Below are 12708 nucleotides of genomic sequence, written 5' to 3' on the forward strand. Positions count from 1 at the left end.
AATTAACTTGCAATCTTTTTCATCACCCCTCCTGGCCATAGGCAAGGAGAAGAATTAGAAATTGTATATTTAATGCAATTCAGGAAACTTCCATCACTATCACTCAAGGAGAAATGAGATGAGACAACAGAAAACAAAGCCCAGACCAGGGCAGGAAGGAGAGTCGCATATCAGAAAACTGCTAACTTAGTGAACCAGATTTCCTAATAATCAGAATGATTTCGTCAGTGACTTATTCACATCTAATCAAGTTAGGGGAAATTCTCCTAAGTCTGGATGGAAGCTGTTAAGTGGTGAGAGATGAGCATTGATGAGGTGCTTAGCACTGAAATCTGCACCAGCCAACCTGCCCGCCTGCCAGTTGTGACATTATCACCCCCTGGCTCCCTGGGGCTCATTGAAGTCAGCTCTGGGCCTCCATCTGGGCTTGTGGGAAGCCTGGAGCCTTTATCCAGGGCTATGGCTAACACTGGGAATGCAAAAGTCCACAGCACAGCCATACCTCTGGATGCTAGAGACTAGTGAGGGAGCTGGGCAAGCATAGGGGCCATTAGATCTGGTGAGGGGATGGGCAAGAAGAGCCCTGCTGGGAGGGCAGGGGCTGGGGCCTCTCAGGAGGGGGGGGCCAGTGCAGCCTCAGAAGTGAGGAGGTGGGAGGAGGCTTCTCAGCTGAGGATAAGGAGGTGTTAGGCACATAAAGGGCTCAGGAGAAGACCAGCCCAGATAAAAGGGACAGCATGTCTGGAGCCAAAGGAGATGGTCAGGGGGTGGGGGGATGTGCTGGGGTCGTGGGATGGAAATCCTATAAAATTGGATTGTGATGATCATTGTACAACTGTAAAAGTAATGGATTCATTGAATAATAAAAAAAATTAAAAAAAAAGAAAATCAGGGAATACAAACCTCCAAAGCCCTCCTTTTCAATGAATATTCCTCCCATTCATCTGTATGTCCCTCAACCAGCCTGCCCAAGAAATGCACAGCAGCTGCCTGCCAGTCTGCCCACCTCCCCTCTAGAGGCATATTTCTCACTTAAATAAATCCTCCTTTACTTTCTCAAAAAAAAAAAAAAAAAGAGCTCGGTATGTTGGGGCACCCCAAGAAGTCTGATAGAGCCAGTAGTCCTGCTGGAGATGGGCAGAGTGGGCAGGTTGAGGCTAGGGAGGCAGCAGGGCCTTAATGGGAAGGCACCACATCCCACGTGTGGGGTGCAGGCCTGGAGAGCTTCCTTCAGGTGGGAAAGAGGTAGGGAAGCTATGCAGGGCTGTCACAGGGTCAGAGGAAGACACTGGGATTGCCGTCCGACAGACCTTACGTTCCAACGCCATTGTCACTGTGTTCTGCATGACATGGGGCAAGTGACTAATCTGAAATCAAGGAACAAGTATAACAGCTCCTTGATTTCAAGGTTATGAAGAGGATGAGTGAGAGAATATGTGGGGCTGGGATGTAGGTAGAAGAACAGCTGCATTGACTCTAAAAAAAGGACTCTAGCTGATGCAGAAGGAATGGATATGAACAGGGAAAGAGGGAAGAGAGATGGAGAAGGCTTTGAAAACTGAGGGAGTTTTGTTTTTATTTTCTGAAAGCTTGGCACCAAGAAGGAAAGGAGAGCAGGAGGGAGTAAACGTAGCAGGAATATAATGCACCATGTGGGCATTTTCTCAAATACTTTAAACGACTGAAATTGCTTTTTGCTCCTTTTTGGAGACTGGCCAGAGATTCTGCTGACTCTGAGCCAAGCTGCCATGGGCCATCACTGTCATGTGGAAGACTCGGTCACCTGGCTGGCACAGGCGCTCGGAAAAGCTTGCTGCTGTTGCAAGTTTCACAGTTGTGGTGGTTTTTAGGGCAAGGCTGTCACAAGGGCCCCTTTCTAAGATAAGCCTGTGTCCATCTGTTGGAAGCCAGGGCCTCCAGAGCTTTGCCTCCCTGCAGAGGAGTGTTCCCTGCATCCCAGTCCTGGGCCTTTCTCAATCTCTGCCTTGGAATCGCAGGGGGATATAACCTCTCTGCCTAGCCCCCAGCAGATGATATGAGGCTTCCAGTAATGTCAAGAAAAGGCAGGTGTCTGGAAAATAAATGATTATTCTCCAGACTAGCTTGCCCTGTGACGATAACTGCATTCCACGGCTTGCTGTTTCAGCAGCCAGAAGCAAACATAGGTCTGGTTAGGTTCTTATTCAATAAGACCTGTCCATGCAAGATCGGGGAACACACATTTCTTAGACAATGTTTTGCTCAGAGAAGCTCTGGAAATAGAGACTCATTTGGGCTCAAGACACTAGCCTATACTGAGTCAGTAATTCTTACCACAGCACAGTAACCCAAACTTATTTTTAATATAATGTTTTGGATATTAAAATGTTAATGAAATTGTTGTCATGAAAAAGAATAGCTTGGATTTTTATTTTAACCATTCTCAAGGTCCCATCCCCTTTTTAAAATTCATTTCCACTCACATAAAGGAACTACTTTATCACCTAATTAAAAAAAATCAGCTTCTCCCCGCCCTCCCCCCAGGGTGATTTATTTTCTCTATAGAAAAATATTAATAACCGGCCAAGAATCTAAATGTTAAGTGCAAGGAAAAAATGAGATCTTTGGAAATGAAAATAAATGATCGATTTTTCTTCCTTTAGAGAAATCACTGCTCCCAAAAGATATAGGGATGGAAAGAGGAAGAAATAAGATTTCAACTCTAAGTTTCCTTCAAAGCAACCACCCAGCCCTCATATCTTCCTTTTAATCTATGCATTTCTGGACATTTATGGAACACTTGTGGACGCTGGCTCTGGAAATTCATGGGTCAGAGCAGATGACAAACACTTTTAACATATCCTTGAAGTGAAACAAGAGAAATGCCCCCCATGAGAGACAGGTACCAAGACAGCAGAGGCAAAAACCCCAAAGATAAAGGAGGGCAAGGACGGTTTCACAGGGGAGGGGGCATTTGAGTAGGGTACTGACAGGTGAGTAGGAGTTGTCTAGTTGGAGGAAGAAGTATGAAAAGTCGTATGTGTAGGGAAAGCTGAACACTCCAAACTGAAAAGATGCACAGCTGTAGAACATGGCTGAGGATAGCCATGTGCTAAAGACATATACAAACCCAATTCAGTACCTAAATCTAATTTTCTAGCTGATAGTAGCTTTAGAAAGTGTCATATGCAGTGTTACCAGAAATCATTCTGGCTATAGTGTAGAAGACAGACACAAGGGGGCCATCACGAGTTGTGAGGCCAGGGAGTCAACTCCAACACTGGTCTAACAAGAGATCAGGGCCAGCACCAGGGCAATAGTGATGTGAATGCAGAAGAAGGACAGGTGCAAGACACACCTGCAAGGTAGGACCAGCAGGACTAGGTGGCCAGTCCCTTAGCATCAGGTTTTCAAGCAGAGAATGTGGAAAGCTGCAGGCTGACAGTTAATGGTACAATTCATACTGAGAAGAGACAAAAAAACAACAGACAAACAAAAAACAAGCTAATAGTGGGAGGATGGAAAAAGGTGTGAGGCATTTAGCTGAGGAAATAAAGGGAAATGGAACCTGGTAGAGGTTGAATTACGTGTCACATAATTCAGGTCTGGAAGAAGTCTTTCCTGATAAATGGTTTTCTAGCCCCCCCCCTCCTTTTTACATACTTCTGTTGACGGGGAGCTCATTACCTGTGGAGTCCTCCTACTCCACAGACATTTTTTGTGAGTGCTTTGAATCACAATCTTTTTCTCTGACTCCATATAGCTTCCTTTGAATTTTTTTACTTTCAGTTACTCAATGACATTTTTTGGAAACATATTTGATTTAGCAAGAAGCAGATGGATAGCCCGGCAGGCCTCCTATCCTGATGCTGGAGAATCCTCCACTAGAACAGGGTAGTGGCTGAGACAAAATCACAGTGCAGGAACACAAAGTGTGGAACACATGTGGTTGCCCACTCTTGCCCCAGATCTTGGGTTTCAAGCTACTCTGGCTGCCTGAGTCCCCCACCCCGTACCATTCCATCAGAAAATCACCCATACCGTGCTGTTGCAGCCAGCAAAGCAGGCAGACAGGTACGTGATGCCATCTGCCCCACACACGGGAGTGAAGGAATCAGTTTGGCATTCACAGTTTTTATTGCAGGGCGAGTAAGGGTCCAGGGTCGAGCCAGGTGCTGAGCTAGAAAAGAAAGGAAATATGGAACCCATCAGAGAAAGGTCAACTTCTGTTAGATCCCCCCAGTGACAGCCCTCTGACCTCTGTGGTCACGGTGGCCACTGCGGTCATGGTACAGGGATGGAGGCACATTGGTGCCTGGACCGTGCATGGATGTAGAGAAGCTGCCACTGCCTATGTTCTCCCATTCTGCCTGTGTGACCTCGCAGGGTGGCAGATAAGGCCAGCTCTACTATGTCCCCCAGTGTTTTTCTTTTTGGTTGCACCTGCACCATATGGAAGTTCTGAGGCCAGGGATTGAATCCGAGTTCAGCTGCAGCAACACTGGATCCTTTAACCCACTGTTCTAGGCTGGGGATCCAACTCACACCTCTGCAGTAACCCGAGCCACTGCAGCTGGATTCTTAACCCATTGTGCCACAGCGGGAACTCCACTCCTGCATCTTCTGACTTAACTTCAGAAGAAGGCCTAGTGTCCGGCCTCGAGGAGGAGACTGCCATGGAGAGGAACTGGCATCTTGCAGGCCAACCATGCTGCAGCTTCGATGCTCCAGCCTCAGAGTCTCACACAGAAAAGAGGACAGGTATTGGCTCTGGGTACATAAGGCCTCTCTGTAATTCCTTCGAAGGGCAGGTCTGATTGGAGTTTACTTCAGAGTCTTGGGATAATAACTAGGAGATAAGGAAAGTGGTCCCACAGAGCTAGCTAACTTCCTCCCTTCTCTCCTCTCTATCCCCATCTCTCCCTCCAACACTTACCAATACGTGCCATGGGCTGGACCCTGTGATTACTCTCTGAGTCTAATGTGAGCTTCTGATAGTTTAAGGAACTGTTGAAGGATCTTCCGTCTTTTATTTTAAGCTGAATTTTAAAATAAAACTTGCTTTTTACTATCTGTCTTCAGGTCATTTCTAAAGTCAAATAGGCATTCGAGTCCTTGGGGGATGAGCATCTGACTGTCTCCCCAGTGCTGCCCTGGCCACCCTGGGAGAGCGCTGCGCCAGTAAAGTCTGCCCTCTCTGCCTGGCACGTTCACCTTGACTTTTCCACCACGGAAGTAAGACGCAGAGGCATCACTGACTTCTGGGCTCATGGTTACCTAGGGACAAGGCTGGCTCCACTGACCTACCCCAGAGAGAGTCCTGGGCAGGCAGGGGGTGATGACACCTTTCTGGGACTTACGTGTTTCCATAGGGAACAGTAACCCCAGCCACAGGGCCCGTGTCACAGCCCAGGAAGAGGAAGGAGACGTAGCAAGCGGTGGACACCAGGTTGACGAGCATGGCCATCCGAATGGCCCCGAGGGCGGACAGGCTGAGTTTCTTCACCAAGAGACCGCCTAGGAAGATTCCCAGACAGGCACATGGGATCGCAGTCATCCCTGGGAGGAGGGCAGAGGGGCGGAACCATTAGCAGGGGAAGCTGGACCAATCGACACAGACAATGGGCGCCAGGCCCCCGGCTGAGCCCCGTACCGACAGAATTCCCTGAGTCTTCGCTCTCCACATCCTCCACCATGTCCTGAGGTTTCCATTAGGGGCCTCATTTTTGCCCTCCAGGAGCTCAAGGACAACCGGGGGCAACAGACACGCAAAAAACTCAACAATTAGGAATCCAAATCATGCATCTTTCACGCCAAGTGGAGGACCCTCATGGGAAAGACACAGCTGATTTAGGAACAACCAAGAGACAGCTTAGACTGGGAACATGCATGCACATTTGAGGAAGGCATCAGGGATCTGGGATGCGTTCCCAGGGTGTTTTCCAGGGGGTACAGAAAGGGGGGCTCAAGATCACTTGGGGATTTTTCCTCCCCTTCTTCTAATGAGACAAGGAATGGTCTGGAGGCTGTTTAAACAGAGGGACCAGAACTCACCAGCCTGTGGAGATAGTGTTTTAACCAGCTCCATGGCCTCTCAGGAAGTAGCATCAATCCAACCACTATGTTTCGTAGCTCCTGGTGAGTAACTGGCATAATTTTTTCCCCCTTTCTTATAAACAGAGCTATCTGCAAGGCAGCAGGACCATAAACCTGTTATTTCTGATTCTTGGAGACTCAGGGCATTTTAGGAGGACCAAAGGATCCTAGGGTTCCAATCTCCTGCTTGCTTTTGCTCTATTCAGATTCACTTCATCTAAAACTCAGCTTTAAATTACCATGTGTCATTTATCCACTGTGTAGATGCTGCATGGCCAATTTTCCAGTTTAGGCTGCCTCCTCCTTGCCAATCAACAGACCTCTAGGTCAACTGACTACATCAATCAGCTGGCATGTGCTAAGGGAATGCAAATTCATTTTAATATTAGGGTGAGAAAAACATAATCAGGAAAGCTGAGTTCTGCAAAGAAAATAGCACGAGTCATATATTTTTTTTAAAAAAACATAATATCTCGACATTATCTGATGCTCTTGGATTATTTGTGCTGGGTTCTTTCTTGTCCTGGTATAGAGCTGATATGCACAACCTCCTCACTTCTATTTGCCTCTCCATGCTGGCCCCATGCCTCACTGCCCCCTCCAACCATGCCCAATCCTCTTTCACTCTCTCCCTGAAACAGGCCAAACTCAGGCTCCCAGTCTTTGCATTTGTTGGTCGCTCTTCTAGAACATCCTAAGACTTTACTCGGCCGGGCCCTGCCCTCATTAGAGAGGCCCTGCCAGGTCTCTAGAGTGGTCCTGAAGCCCACTCTGGCATTTCCTACTGTTGCTTGCCCTGCTTTATTGTTTTTATGGCTCCCCCCACTATCTGAAACTGCCTCGTGTATTTTCAGTTTTCTTGTTTCTTGTTCTCTCTTCTCCACCTCCGATACAACTTCCCTGAGAACAAGAACCGTTCCATCCTGTTCAGTCCCGGTTCCCTATGCCTAGCATGGTGCCCAGCATAGAGTGGACACTCAAAGATTATGTTCAGGATGAATGAAACAGCAAGCAGACTGAATCTGATGACCACAGCCCACGCCTAGAAAGCAGGTGGCAGTTTGTTCCATTTTTTGTAAGAGGCAGCAGGGAGCGGCACCTGGTGATGATGGTAACTATGGCAATAACAGGCTTTGGGTACCATTTTTTTGAAAGCCATCATCAGCCCCTCCCCCCCCCCAATGTGTGTGCAGCCTTAGCATGTGGGTGGTTATCAGAACTTCCCCCAAACTCTATCCTCATTACCTTAACCTATGCAGATTGAGTCCTTTTTATCTTCATGCATAAATCAGTGCCATCAGCCCTTAATCATCTGTGTTGCTCTTTTATGAACTCTGCCCCATCTGCTGATGACTTCATGGGGGGCACAGAGCACTGCACTGATGGCCCAGATGACTGCATGAGTCCCATTCCCTAGATCTGCAGGAGCTACTAATGAAGCATTTTCAGACATGAGCCTTGCTTTATGCTTCTGGTGCCCCTCTCTGTCCCCTAAAGGTCCAATGACAGTCCCCCCCCTGCAGCCAGCCCTCCAGAGCCATGCTATCAGAGTAACGTTCCAGGCAGGGCACGGTGAGAGGGCACAAGTCCCGCTCGCTTGATGGGCAGACCGACAGACAGGCCACTGGGCTGCCTTTCCGTGAGGCAGGTGAGGGTTCTCCTGTGCCAAGTGCTCTAACAGACAGTCACTAGGAAAGCAGCAGGTGCAGGAAGGTGAGATTGTTTTTTGACCTTCTGCCCTGAAGGCTATTGATTTGTTTGTACTTAGAAAACTTCGGAATCTGTTCTGAAATAGAACAAAGTTCCGACTTTGAAGCAACTGTGCAAATGTAATCAGAATGTAAGGAGCTACAGCAGAGAAATCAGGAGGTGAGAGATAAACTCTTCGGGTGCTGGAGGGCAAAGGCTGAGAGATCACAGGTATAACGAAGAGGTTGTAACTTTAATTATACAGAGACACAATTTACCCTATTTCTGTCAGACAGGTATTAAAGGGCTGGCTCCATTTTGTTAAAACTTCTTGGAAGAAATACTTATAAAATAGTGGGATATAAAGAATTATTAATAAAAAGGGGGAAAAATAAGGCTTATGCTGCTCTCATAGTTCCCAGGGAGAGGTGCTGTGATCTGGCCATGACATTGCAGTAGGGTTTTCGTTTTTTTTTTTTTTTTTTTTTTTAACTTGATATCTTATGTCCTGAGAGATTCACAAAGCTGAAGGGACACTGATGAATGTTTGAATCTGTATACACTCTTGCATTAAAACATTTCCAGCAGCCCCAGGGGCTCCTTGGTACTTCTGTTCCCCTCCACCCTCAAGGGTAGCCATCATTCTGGCCTCTATCACTTTAACTTTTCCTCTTTTTAACTCTTATAAATGCTACTTCTCATGAGGGCAAATTGGTTTTCTTTTTTCTTTTTGTCTTTTTTATTTTAGGGATGTACCCGAGGCATATGGAGGTTCCCAGGCTGGGGTCAAATCAGAGCTGTAGCCACCAGCCTATACTACAGCCACAGCAACGTCTGCGACCTACACCACAGCTCAAGCTGGATCCTTAACCCACTGAGCAAGGCCAGGGATCGAACCTGTGTCCTCACGGATGCTAGTCAGATTCATTTCCACTGAGCCACGATGAGAACTCCACAAACTGGTTTTCTTTAGCATATCATTGCCAAAGGATTAGAAGCAGATGCCTGTCATCTACTATTGAAAAGACTGGTAAGGTCATGCTTGAGCTTGGGGAGATGAAGAGTCATGATCCATTAATTATATCTGTCATGGCCACAGGGATGGAGGGGAGCATATGGCTTCTGACCTCTGTATTTGCTGACCATGGTTTCATGCTGCCAAGAATATTCTTGCTTTTTAAAGTTCCTGACCAAAGCCTACTCACCTTTCAAGACCCACCTTGATTCCTCTCTGCCTTTATCGCATATTCCTCCAAATTCTCCAGAGCACACCAATTTATGCACACTTTATACTTTAGCTCTTTATTATCATGTACTTTTAGCAAATGCCTCAGACAGGTATATCTGACCCCAAGAATATACCTTGAAATTCCTCTGCACATGAAACATACATACATGCTGTAGGGGCAGCACAGTCTGGCCCTTTGGCGGGTCTCAGTCAATTCTTACAGAATTATAGGCATCATCAACCTCCCTCCGACTTCCCAGGGGACTGAGAAACAGACTCACCGAGCAGCTGGTTGGCAGAAGAGGTGGTGAGGTTAAACTGCTGCTCCAGATACTTCCCTAAGAAGGCAGCGAAGCCAGCCACCACTGCAATCTCCATGCAGGCGGCCAGGATAATGCAGGTGAACACAGGGTTTGAGAGCAGGTGCTTGGTGACCTTCGGGATCACTGAGGGAGAAAAGCAGAGGCCCAAGGTCACACAGGCTGCACTCTCAGGCCTTTTTCCCCCAAGATCTCACTTTGACCCATCTCAGTAAACAGCATCAAGAGTCACCTTGTTGTTCAGGCCAAAAGCTCTAACCTGTAAGTCCCCTAATTGTGAAAACTCTGGCTTTGAAATATACACTGATATTTCATCAATGAAACTGACAATGACTAAAGCAGGAGAGACTATACCATGCCTTTTTAGAGTGCACTGGCAAACTAAAATATTTTCTAAGCCAGCACAAGTTATTTTCATCTAAAAAAAGAAAGAAGAGTTTGAGTTTGTTTCTCGAGGGAAAATATAAATTATATACTATAAATTACAAAGGTATTAATTATGGTATAACAATATATCTAAGTATAGACATTGCAATATACCTATGATGAATATTCATAACTGTATAAGAAAATATTTAAACTTAACTATTTCAAGAAAAAATATACACATATATATATTATGCTTATATATGCACATACATATATATATGCATAAAATCCAACCTCCACCCCCTCTTCCTTCTCACAACCACATTTACCTGACCAAGCTTCCACGAGCTCTCACTCTGGGGAGACTAGGGTTTAGTTTTCACTCTTGATCTAACAGAATCCTTCCCTATATAGCAGTTGATGGGATCAGCTCAAATTATTTTCCTACTCAAAACTCTTCAATGGCCAAAATCCATACTTATTACGATGGCCCCTGGTCTGCACCTTGGCTATCTGATCATGCTCTATCCTCCCTCTGGACCAACCCTGCCTGTACCTGATCCTCCCCACCTGAGTCTTTGCACTGGGGCTCCTCCCTTCACTAGAATGCTCTCACCCCTGATCTTTCCTCCATCTATTCCCTCTTCCTCAAGTGGTTTTTTGGGGTTTTTTAAATGATTTTTATTTTTTTCCATTATAGCTAGTTAACAGTGTTCTGTCAATTTTCTACTGTATAACAAGGTGACCCAGTCACACATACATATAAACATTCTTTTTTTCTCACATTTTCACGATCCATCATAAGTGACTAACTCCAGTGGTCTTTCCTCATCACCCAAACCAAGCTAGAAGCCACCACCCACTCAGTCCTGGTGCTCAGGGTTCAGATGAGAGTTGATGGTGCAAAAGTGCTTTGTAGCTTGTGCCCCACTTTAATTACCAATGGAGCCGAAGCAGGTCTTGCTGAAGTGATGCATTTCAATTTTATTTTATTGTATCCTATTTTTCTTAAAGTATATGGCTTCATGAACCACTAATAAGACTTCCTTTTAATTGGTGCTTTTGCAAATGAGAGATTTGGTTTTATTAAAGTCCTTTGAAAGTAATCACGTTATGTGGATATTTCCAGTGATTAGAACCCCTGGTACGTGGTCTTAGACCAGATTGCCTGAACTGTGGTGTGCTAACAGTATGCAAGGGGCCAGAGGGTACCAGGACAACCCCATCATTTCAATATTTATGCCATTAGTTCAGTGTATACTTAGTAAAAAAAAGTTAACTAAGATAAAAGTGATATATCAAATGTGTTATTTCACAGTTATCATAGCTTAAGATGATGCTAGGTCAAAACAAGTAGGTTTAAAGTTATTTAAAGGTAAGTCTTATGTAAATAATGGTACAGGTGGTAAAGAGAGAAGGCAAATATTTGTAAAGGTGGTGCACAGTGACAAGTTAGGGACCTCTGCTCTACTGTAATTATAATAATGTGGAACATTTGGCATGTGATGTACTTGTTTCTACCTGTGTGCATAGAAAAAGATAAAACAGAGTCCCAGATGAAGTACTATTCCAAGTCTAGGAAAACCAGTCAGTGCCCATGGTCATAAAAGTAAACAGGTGAACAGTGTCTAACATTGCCTTCCAAGGTGATGGATTAGCCAGCTGTCCTAAAGAAGAGAGCTAATTACACAGGCTTAACTCATCTCCACAGAGGTGAAACCTCTAAATGGCCCAACTAATTAGAATAAAATAATAATAGAAGATACGTAAGTTTTTAATAATGTTAACAGACGAGCTCAATAAATCAAAATGACAGAACAATGGGTCAGGAACTGGCAGTTACACACAACTTAAAATTTATCATTTCTGGGAAAAATACCAAGTTTCAAAAATGAAAATCTAGGAGTACCCATCATGGCTCAGTGGTTAACAAATCCGACAAGGAACCATGAGGTTGTGGGTTCAATCCCTGGCCTTGCTTAGTGGGTTAAGGATCCGGCATTGCCTGTGAGCTGTGGTGTAGGTTGCAGACACAGCTTGGATCCCACGTTGCTGTGGCTCTGGCACAGGCTGGCAGCTACAGCTCTGATTCAACCCCTAGCCTGGGAACCTCCATATGCCATGGGAGCATCCCAAGAAATGGCAAAAAGACAAAAAAAAAAAAAAAAAGAAAATCTATATAAAAGATAGAGACTTAAGGATCCTTTGACATAATAAAAGGAACTTAGTTATGGGAATGGACTGAGCCAGATGACTGCAGAGCTAAAATCACTGTAGGCTGAGCCAGCTGATTCCATATTCCAACCAAGAAACAACCGGACAAATAACTACAAACTACCAGACAAGAACTAGTGCAGATAGCCTCAGCTGTTCCACAGTGGCTTCTGCTAAATTTCTAAAACCTTAGGACGGCGACTCTTTGATTAAATAAATGCATACATACACATTCTCTCTCACACACACACAGGGATAAAACAAAAATTTTTAAAAAGGGTCTGAATAAGAATAAAGGTGAGAAAACAACTTTACATCCATGCTATTCATTTACTCATACCTTACTTTATTGCAAGTATACTGGCCTTTATGTGTGTGTGTTTTATTTTTAACATGGTTTTAAGCTTTTGAGATAATCTGTTGTTTAGAAATGTCATTTCAAATAAACACCTAGAAGAGGTTACAGTTAAAATCTATGTTTAAATGTTGGAAAATTTTCCTTTGTTAAATCCACATTATTAAGTATTGTACACATATTTAGAGGGATGTTGACTGTGTAATGTTTAAAAATGTGCACTGTTTAACAAAAACAAAAGATGAAGATGTTAGGCATAAACCAAAGGTAATGAGGTATTTGTCTTCATGAACAAACCCCCCTGGACATTAAGACTCCATCATCATAAATCACAACTAATGAGTGAAAGCCGATTTGCTATAGCGTGTGGTACATCGTGATGGTGTAATGTACCCATGACAAGGGACCAGTTGATTATGACATGAAATACCAGGCTCCACAGAAAGTGGTACAGATCA

General features: G+C 44.8%; 1 protein-coding gene across 2 annotated transcripts in view; it reads right to left on the reverse strand.

The window, feature by feature from the left end:
• Nucleotides 1-12708, reverse strand: part of SLCO3A1 (solute carrier organic anion transporter family member 3A1) — a 322035-nt gene that overhangs the window by 39493 nt on the left and 269834 nt on the right. For both annotated transcript variants that reach the window (XM_047795306.1, XM_047795305.1), the window contains exons 5-7: nucleotides 9274-9438; nucleotides 5340-5538; nucleotides 4021-4159 (exon numbers count right to left, since the gene is read on the reverse strand). In XM_047795306.1, the coding sequence (XP_047651262.1) occupies nucleotides 4021-4159; nucleotides 5340-5538; nucleotides 9274-9438 (503 nt within the window). The remainder of the gene's footprint in view (nucleotides 1-4020; nucleotides 4160-5339; nucleotides 5539-9273; nucleotides 9439-12708) is intronic.

The sequence above is a fragment of the Phacochoerus africanus genome, chromosome 9, assembly GCF_016906955.1.
Source record: "Phacochoerus africanus isolate WHEZ1 chromosome 9, ROS_Pafr_v1, whole genome shotgun sequence".
In the NCBI taxonomy this organism is placed as follows: Eukaryota; Metazoa; Chordata; class Mammalia; order Artiodactyla; family Suidae; genus Phacochoerus; species Phacochoerus africanus.